The sequence below is a fragment of the Rhinolophus ferrumequinum genome, chromosome 6 (assembly GCF_004115265.2).
Source record: "Rhinolophus ferrumequinum isolate MPI-CBG mRhiFer1 chromosome 6, mRhiFer1_v1.p, whole genome shotgun sequence".
In the NCBI taxonomy this organism is placed as follows: domain Eukaryota; kingdom Metazoa; phylum Chordata; class Mammalia; order Chiroptera; family Rhinolophidae; genus Rhinolophus; species Rhinolophus ferrumequinum.
Genome location: NC_046289.1, coordinates 44649505 through 44659428, shown reverse-complemented (window position 1 = coordinate 44659428; position 9924 = coordinate 44649505). Strand labels below are relative to the sequence as shown.

The 9924-nt window shown below is 43.2% G+C and overlaps 1 protein-coding gene and 1 long non-coding RNA gene across 3 annotated transcripts in view; one reads left to right on the top strand and one right to left on the bottom strand.

Moving 5' to 3' along the window:
* Positions 1-5233: 5233 nt before the first annotated feature.
* Positions 5234-9900, bottom strand: LOC117023257 (uncharacterized). Of its 2 annotated transcripts, XR_004423171.1 has the most exons (3): positions 8514-9897; positions 5802-5937; positions 5234-5475 (listed from the first exon to the last, which is right to left on the bottom strand). It is a non-coding gene; the product is annotated as an uncharacterized LOC117023257 (long non-coding RNA). The 2 variants fall into 2 exon arrangements; XR_004423170.1 differs by having other exon boundaries at positions 5234-5937; positions 8514-9900.
* DIS3L (DIS3 like exosome 3'-5' exoribonuclease) overlaps positions 8334-9924 on the top strand; it is a 31724-nt gene continuing 30133 nt past the window's right edge. The window contains exon 1 of the mRNA XM_033107691.1: positions 8334-8574. Coding sequence (XP_032963582.1) covers positions 8436-8574 — 139 coding nt within the window. The 5' untranslated portion in view covers positions 8334-8435. The remainder of the gene's footprint in view (positions 8575-9924) is intronic.

The following is a 9924-nucleotide window of genomic DNA, read 5'->3' as shown; positions in this document are numbered from 1 at the left end:
CCTACATGCCACACAGTCCCTCTGTATTCCCCATGAATTATAACTATTTGGTAACAAACCTTTTAGGCCTTTTCCTACGCACTTGACACACAAACACACATGCGCACGCACACACAAATATAGTTATATATTTTTTTATCTTTTAAAATCAATGAGATCATGGCACTCTTCTATTTGCTTTTTTTTAAAACTCAGTATTTCTGGGGGATATTTGCATGTCTGTATATAAAGATCTTCCTTATCCTTCTCATTGGCTGCTGTTATGTTCTATGAATATAGCCTTTGTCATTGTTTTCACTGATTCTAAACTTACAGATGTAACAATATTACAAGATAAATCAAAGTACATTCTCTTCAACAACTGAAGTTATTCCCCCCTTTTCAATCTGCACGTTAAAGTGTGTGTGTGTTGGGGGGGGTGTGTGGTGTGTGTGTGTATGTGTGTGTGTGTGATCTATTCACCAAATATTTCTGGCTCTCTGTCTTCTGCCCTGGGAATCGGGTATGACCATGTGACTTGCTTTGGCTAGTGATATGTGAGCAGAAGTCACTGTGTCATTTTCAGCTGGAAGCTTTAAAAGTGAGTACACAATTCATCTCATTCTTTTCCCCTGCCAAGCAATTGCAGAAACACTGACAGGGAGCCTCCATCAACGTAGGTCTCTTGGTAAGGATAACACAGGGCAGAAGGACATATGGTGTGAGCAAGAAATAAACCTTTGTTTCTTTAAACCACTGAGATTTGAGGGCTATTTGTTACTGCAGCATAACCCAGCCAATCATAACTGATTTTACATATATATGATGAGTACATCATATATATGATGTATCTATCATATATATCTGTCTCATATATATAAATATAAATATATACACCCCCTATTCTTCTAAAATTGAAGAAAGCTTAAAACAAATAGCTTGAAAGAGAAAGTGGTTTATTACAGCCTACTCAGTATTAATCAACAATATGATTAACAATCCACTTTTATTTCCTGTGTAGTCATTTATCCTTTTTACATTTTTACTAAGATGATGAACTTAATGCCAGTGTAAATGAAACACCATGTTTTCAGTATCACACTAGCCGTAAAATAAATAAATATGTTTGGAGGGTATGTGGGTCGACGGCCCTGCTTTTAAGTCTATAAATGCCTCTATTCTCTGTCTGTCAGTGAGGCAATGGGTTTCAGGTAATTTTCTATACATTTGAAATATAGGCACTCTGTGGGCTCAAAGATCAGCCCTTCTCTCAAGTTTCTGGAGAGGGGGATTGGCAGGTGTTATTCGCTTTAGGGAGGGAGGAAGTGCTTTTCTCTGATCAACAGTGATGCCTCAAGCTGATTAAAGAACTTTGTTTGTAGAACTGGAAGAGGATCAAAATGCCTTCCGTACTCCAAGTCAGAAAAGAAAAGGCCTTGAAGGCGAAAATGGCAAATATAACAAGAGTCTCATAGTTTCAATGCAAGATATCAAAGATCCAAGCCTTTTATCTCCAGGAGAGAAGAACAGTTTTAAATGACATCTCTTAAAAAATGAGATTTAATAGAAAAAAATGTAAAGAAAACTCTCCCACCCACACACTACCATCAGAGACGTTTCCTTAATCATGGCTCTGACCACATCACAATTCCACACGGAAGACAGGCAGCAGCCTCCCACTCTCCCAGGCTTGATGTGGCACAAATCCACTTGAGTCAGACACACAATAAAGGACGCCTATGATGATGATGACATTTTATATTTAAAATTCAAATCTTCAAAAAATGCCAGGGTTTCCTATCACCTGTCACAGTGGGGTTCTAAGAAAGGATTCTAATCTGGGGGATATAGCAGCACTCTTCTTAGGTAGGAACTGAGGGGTGAGACAAAAGATGTAAGTTCTTCCTACCCGGAAGAACCCCCAGACACACTGCCCTCTCTAAGTTGATCCTACGCTAGCAGAGGGAGCTAGACTCTGGGCAGTGATTCCTGAGTGAATTCTGGGCCCAGTGGAAATCATTGCTACTTAAGATTAATAGAATGTGGTTTGTATTGGTGGAGTTTCCTCCCCCTTAGCTGGAAACAACCACGGCAGTATTATCTATCATTCATTCACTTTTGTTATAACCTCTAAATTACTGGCTTCGTTCTTGCATTTTTTTTTATGAACATCATTTATGCTGTCCTCAGATACTTAATAAATACCATCGTTTTAGATATAATTTATTGAGATCAAATGTTTACCATAAAATTATTATTGTAGTGCTATGGTCTGAATATTTGTGTCCTCCCAAAACTTGTATGTTGAAATCCTAACCCCAAAGGTGATAGTATTAGCAGGTGGGCCCTTTGGGAGGTATTTAAGTCATGAGGGTGGAACGTAATGAATGGGATTAGTGCCTTATAAACAAGCTCCAGAGAGCTTCCGAGCCCCTTCTGCCATATAAGGATACAATAAGAAGTCTGTCCCCAGAAGAGGGCCCTGAGCCAACCATGCTGGCACCCTGATCTCAGACTTCCAACCTCCAGAACTGTGAGAAATAAATTTCTGAAGTTTACAAGCTCCCCAGTCTGGGCATTTGGTTAGAGCAGCCTGAATGGACTAAGACAGGTGTGCAGAATTCCTAGGTAACCTCCACGATTCCTGTGCCCTGGTGTATACTCACCTTCTCTAGATTATTCAAATACTAATCTACATGCTGCTGGAAAGGGATTTTGCAGATGCAGTTAAATTCCCAAATCAGTTGACCTTAAAATAGATTATCCTCAGTGGGTCTGACCTAATCAGGTGAGACCCTAAAGAGATTGGGTTCTTCTGGTGAAAAGAGATTAAAAGTATGAGCGGTCATATGAAAGGGGCCATATGGCAAGGAACCATAAGGGGGGCCTCTAGGAGCTTAGAGGGGTCCCTGCCTAACAGCCAGCAAGAGAGCAGGGGCCTCAGTCTACTACTGCAAGGAACGGAATTCTGCCATCAACCCTGCAAGCTTGAAATAAAACCCCAAGCTCCAGAAAGAAATCATCCAGACGACACCTTGATTTCAGTGTTGTGAGACCCTGAGTAGAGAACCTAATTGGGCCATGCCCAGACTGCTGACCTACAGAAACTGAGATAATAAATGAGTGTGTTTCATGCTGCTAAGTTTGTAGTAATTTGGTATGCAGCAATAGAAATCTAATACGAGCAGATACAGTGTACTGGCTCAGGTTTAAAATGTAGAGAAAGTTAAGTAGAAATGTAATTTTACCTTTCAGCCCTCATTCTTCTTCCTTGAAAACCAGATACAAAAGTATAGTTTAATATACATTTTCTTTATTAAATAAAAGTTAAGTTGAAAATTTAAATATTTTGTTTATATTTATCCCAAACCTGGAAGGTTTCGTAGAGGTTAGGATCATTGCTATGTACTCCTTTTTCTTCCTTCCATTTTTTCTCAACTTTTCTATTGTAATTATAAGACTTTAAATTCATGGTCGATCATTTTAAGACATAAAATGGAATTCACTTTCCCAAATTCAAACATATGCAGTAATAATATAGTAAAATAAACAGGAAAACCCCTTGTAATACATCTATCCAATAAAATAACTATATACCATGACTTATATTCCACTAGTAGTAATAATCCTACAAGATGAATGAAAATTTAATTTCATCAAATAACATCAATACAGAAAAAATTAAATGATAAATAGTAATCTTTCTATTTTTGAATTATAAATGGCTATTCATATAACTGAATTGTCTACTAGTCTTATTCTTAAGGATTTTCTAGTCTTATTCTTAAGACTTAAAGGATTTTCTTTTTCTTTTTTGTATTAATCAATGAAGCTTAGTTTCTAAGTAATTTTGGAGCATCTGAACCTTTGAGTTCTTTGAATTAATGTATTGTTTAATACAAAGGTTTTTTGTTTGCTTGTTTGTTTTGTCTCAAATAATTGGATGCATTTTAAAGGTAGTATGTAAAAGGCCACATTTCAGCTACGCAGATACTAGCACAGAAGGGAAGCAGACTTACCCCCCAACCAAAAAAAAAAGAAAAGAAAAGAAAAACAATGAACAGCGCCTCTTAGTGGTAAAAGGGAAAAATTATTGGTAAATTACAATAAAAATCTGGCGGAGATACAAACTGGTTAAGTACAAAATAATTTTCAGAAAGAGTTAAGCAGAACACTTTAGAGTAATCATTGCAAAGTGGATTATGGGGATTCACAGGGTGTTTAGAAAGCCAAAAGGGAGCTATTGTATCTGCTGGGAAAAGTGAAAATCAAGGATTAACAGCCTTTAACATATAGGAAATTAAATTATCCCTAATACAAGTAGCAAAATAATCTCAGCAGCCCTTTGTCTTCCAGTGACTCTTCCACTGAGATGGAGCACAACTGAAAGTAAGCAGATTCTTCAGATACATAGGATCATTTTATCCATTTACATGACCCTTTAGAATCACTGACTCGTTAACACAGCCAGCAACATCTGTCAAATTAGCTGTATTTTATAGTGGAAATCACTGAGGCTCAGGAAATTTAAAAAGTAGTAGCAGTCAATATTTGAATGGCATTGTTTCCAGATCCCTAACCCTAAAATAACTGGGTTCATCCATGGTCCATTGAATGGACTGTACCCCCATTCTGTAACCATCTACGAGCTGAAAGGTGCAATAGCTGAGTCATTACTGCCTGGGCTCTGCAGTCAAACCGCCTGCGGTCCAAATCTGGCTTTGCCATACATTCAGTGCGTGGCCTGTGTCTCAATCCTTCTGTACTTGTTTTCTCACCTGTGAAATGTAGTTGGTAACAGTATCACAGTCAAGGCATTGTTTTGAGGATAAGAAAACACAAGAAAAGTGCTTAGGGCAATGACTAGCACCTGTAAATCTTGACAAACATTAGCTGTAATTAGCTGATACTGCATAGATTGACAAGCCCTTTGAAAAGCTGCAAATTTGGGGTTATATTTAATGACATCTAAGATGCATCCAGCTTCAACAATGGTAAATTACTTGGGAGTAGATTTCGGATGCAAGGTGAACTTCAACGTTTTTACTCGGCATACTTCAGTATTGTTGGAATTTGTTGCAACAAGCATGTTGTGCTATTGTAATTTTAAATAGATAAATCAAAAGACAGACTATTTCAAAGCCTACTTCAGTAATCCACTCTAGCCCTTGGAGCTCATCTTCCAGAATTCCTTTTATACATTTAACCTTCTTGTCCTCTTAGCCCTTTGTAAAGATGCCCTACCCTCTCTAGGCTAACCTTTTGATGAGACTATTTGATTGTAATCCAGTGGTTGCTGATGTCTGCATTCACAGAGCACATCTGCAAAAGGCATGCAAATGCTACAGACTCCTGCAATGTAAGCACGCTGGTGCTCAGCCTTAAGAGGACCGCAGTCATGCACCAGGGAAACCGAGCCACCATTGAGATTTCCATCAGCAAGAGAGTGCTGAAAGCTGTCGCAGCATTCTGCTATCTGGGAACCAGGCTGTCCATCTGCACTTGACAAGAAAAGGGAAACATGAAAATTGAAGCAAGCCGCCAAGCATCCTTCCCAGTGTGGCACTGCTGTGGCACCGTAGCACAAACCAAACCAGAGTACCTAAGACCACTGCTGCTCTCCCACTTCCTAAAGGACTGTACAATTTAGAACTGCTGTAGAATCCTTGAGCAGCTTCATTTCTTCAAGACATACAATATCTAGTGAGGGATCTTTTTGAACAAATGAGTAACTCTTCAGCCTTTAATCTCCTTTGTAAAGTGGATGTGTATTAGCTAGGATAATTCTAAGCTGCTATAACAAAAGTTGCTATCTCCCTTACAATAATCCTGTGACGCTCCTGGGTGAGGGAGGCAGGGCTCTGCACAGTTCTTCTGGGACCCATGTTGATGGTGGCGGAAAAGGGTCTGCTGTCTTCAGCACTGGCTTTCAAGATCCCCTGGGCTTTTGGCATCTAGCTGGTGGAGGAAAGAGGTTTTCATGGGTCAGTCCTGGAAATGGTGTCATTACATTCTGTGGCCACTATATGCATGAGAAATGTGGTTCATCTGTGTACCCAGAGAAGAGGACATGGATTTGGTGAACAAAGAGCCAGCCTCTGCCACAAAAACCCACATACTTACCTTGAAGGATTGCAATACGGCTTAAAGATGATAGGGTGATGTATGCTTGGCTTACTGGCTATTGGGGAGGCGGGTGAGGATGTAAAAAGAGGTGAGCAGTACAATGCCCAAGAGACTGGATAGTGGGCTGAGCTGGAGTAATCCCAGACACGAGGGTTAAGGTGATGGCAGAGAAGACTTAAGGGGTGTGAGTTGGAGGCATTCAAGTAGTCACTAATGCTGCCACTCTGCCTTTGAGTGTATGGTCATGTGATTAGTTCCCACCAATAGGTAGAGGTGACATGCATCACTTTATTCCGGTCTGAGCTATTAATTGCTGGGGTAAGGCTGTCTAAAGGGCTTTTTTCCCTCTGCCAAAGAATAGCAAACAGTATTCCAGAGAGGACTGTCTCCATCAGCCTTAGTCCTGGACTACAATACAGAGTGGAGCCTCTAGGCACCCACATATCTTGTTTCAAGTCACTGGGGTTTTTGAAGTAGTATATTACTGCAGCATAACCTAGTTTATTCTGACTGATTTAGAAATCTTTTTTGCAGGCAAGATGCATCAGATGGTCAGTGAACAAACAAACCAACAAAAAGGCATTCTTGTCCATTTTAGACCATCAGTTCCAAGAACTAAGGGATCATGCTTTTAAGAACATAAATTGTACACCATTGTCTCAATGCAAGCAAAAGAAGTGCTTGATGAGCCTTGGATTATTTTAAATACTGATAAAAATCAACTTTCAATACAGCGCCAGACACACTCTCCTCCTTAAAAGATCATTAGTCTGAATCTAGAGAAAGTTTAAAGCTACAAAATGCCAAAGAGAGATGTTAAGGATATAAAATCAGAAGTAAAAGAAAAATGAAAATGGGAGAGCTTTGGAGGGAACTGTGGGCAGCTGTCAGAAGCATTTTTATGTGGGGGACAAATGTGGCTACTTGCCTGTCCTCTGGAATCTCTAGAACTGACTTCCTGAATCAGAAAGGGCCTCCTGCAATGCTGGTTGCTTTATGGGGCCTCCCAGGGCTCTGGTCTGTGAACCAGCACTGTAATGTTTTCCTAACTTGTGCAATTCCATCTCAGATCTCACTCCCATTATCCAACACTGCAGATAACTTGACATAAAAATACAAGTAAGGAACCACGACTCTTTTTAATATGTCCCCCTAGAGTAAAAGTAAGTGATCCGACACAACACCCTAGTTCTGCTCACTTCGGCATAATAGGAAGCTCCCATGTTCCAGCCAGATGGTTGAGCTGCCTGAACTAGAGCTCAACAAGCTGACTATAAACTCCTCAGCTACAAGAGTTATATTTTATTCATCGATGAATAGCACGGTAATTAGTTAAGAGCCTACTTCGGATTCAGCCAGATTCTGGCTTGAATATTGATTTCCCCACTTAATAGTTGGGTAACTTTGGCCACTTAACCTCCCTAATCCTGTTTCATCGCCTGTAAAATGGGGATAATAATGCCCAACTCCACTGACTTGTGGAAATTAAATGTGACACTCGTATATAAAGCTTCTGGTGCGGCTCAAAAGTCTTTGTTGAGAGCTGGGAAGAACACTGGCCTCTTTCCAGCCAAGGGTGTGTGATCTCAGAGGAGACTGTGTGTGAGCCTCCACCAAATTTCAAGGAAAATTCCTTTGCCAAAAGCTGCAGTGTTATGAAGTTAGGGTTAAATAGACAGTGTTTACCTTAAGGGAATGAATTGGTTTTCATTCTCTCTGCATTGTTTGAATTTTTATATGGATTAAAAATACATGAAATTAAAAATAAATACAACTTTCCGAAGAGAAAAAATGTTGGGCTGGAAGGGTTGCGGGCTTATTTGCCCAATCGTTTAGCTCTTTCAGGGACAGTAAGAGCAACGAACAGAGAACACTAATTACCATATTAATATGGCTGCCCATTCCCATATGGACCGGGGGTAGAAACAAAGTATAATAATTCTCTATAGTTGCGCCAAATCTTTCTTCACAAGACTTTAAACTAGCTTCCATATAGTCTCTTATCTCCGATGAAATCTTTTGCCCCTCGCATCCCTACCCCCAGGCAATTGTGGAGAGGGGAGAAACTGAGGCAGGGTGGGGGAAGCCGGCCAGGGCCGGGCAGGACCACCCCTCCCGCGGGCCACCTCCAGCCCTCAACCCCGGGCACTTTCCGGCGGCTGCCGGGAGAGCCGCGAGCCGCGCGAGGACCAGGCCCGCCCGGCCGAGGGGGCGGGCCCGAAGCCGCGGCCTCGCCTCCCTCCCGCGCCGCGCGGCGCTCACTGCTTTCCCGCCGCCGCTCCGGACGGCCTCGCGGGCCCCGGAGCCCTGCCTGGCCGAGCGCCGCCACCATGCTGCAGAAGCGGGAGAAGGTGCTGCTTCTGAAGACCTTCCAGGGCCGGACGCTGCGCATCGTGCGAGAGCATTACCTGCGGCCCAGCGTGCCCTGCAACAGTCCGCTCTGCTCGCAGCCCACCGTCTGCCTCAACGGTCAGGGCCCGGGCGGGAGCGAGGGCGGCCGGGGCGGGAACGAGAGCAGGCCAGGCCGGGCGAGAACAAGGAGACCCGAGGCCGGTCGCGAGGGGAGCCAGGCCGGCAGGAGCGAGGGCGGCGGGCCGGGGGTCGTGTGCCCTTTGAGGCCGCGGAGGCACCGAGTCCGAGGCCCCGGGCCTCTCACCGCCCCCTGGCGTCACCTTCGTTACGCTGCGGGTTGGGAGCGAGAGGCGGCGGCCCCAGAGCCGCAGAGATGGCGGTGGTTGGCTGCTTCTGGAACTCTCCGTGCGGAACTCCCCGCCGGCTGCGCCCCATGAAATGGCAGGGCCCAGAGACAGGCGCCCCCCACAGCCCAGAGGCCGGGTGATTTGGGCTTATGCGAGGGGCCAGGGCGCAGGAAACTGCCCCTTCCTGTCGTGTGTGGTGAAATGGGGAGGACCTGAGCTGTTGGCCCTTCGGTGGGAGGCGGAAGGCAACCCAGTGGCATGAGCGCGGGAGACCTGCTGCTGCTGCTGCTCATTTTACATTTCTTTGCTCCCCACAAATTATCTGAGTTGCCAGCACCGATGCATCTGGCATTTATCCAAAGGATTTGTGAATTATGTGGGTCCTCATTGTACAGGAAGGTCATGGGAAAGCTGGATTGGGGACTGCTGTGCGCTAGACCTTACCCCACTTGGTTTCTAGGCTGCAAGGGTGGTCCATTGAACAAAGATTATTGGTTCTCTTCCCTCTGGGGGGAGATAAGCGTGCTGGGCCTTTTCAGCAAATATGTGGAATCCTCAGCTTGGTTGAGGGTTGATGGTTAAGGTGAACCTTTCAGTTACTGCTTGGCCGACCCACTCCATGACATGACAGGCTGCATGGAAATCTGAACAGTGCCCTTGTTTGCATTGAACAACTTTTCTGGTCAATTCTGGAGACTGCTCAGCATGTTCATAAACTTGAGACAGTACCGACTTGAAATTGCTGGGCAGAAACAAGTGGTTAACATGCATATTTTAAGGGGCCCCATTTGAATGTGCGTGTATGTCAGTAAGTTAACACAGAAATATTCAGGTTGTGCTGAGGATGTGTTGTTTGTTTTTTAAAAAATCAGTCATCCCCTGCTCCACTGGCAGCACCATAAACCACGTTGAGCCTTTATTTATCACAGCTTCAGAAAAATGAAGGTGCTGAATTTACCTGAACTTTGGGCCTCTACCAAGGTAGATTTGTCTTGTCGTTTAAAAACTTCACGGTGCAGTTAAGATTGTAAGTTATTTTGCACAGGGGGGCACCATGACATTGAAATAATAAACCAGGTTTGCAAATGTATCTAATCTTTTGCATTTCGATTTATGCTTC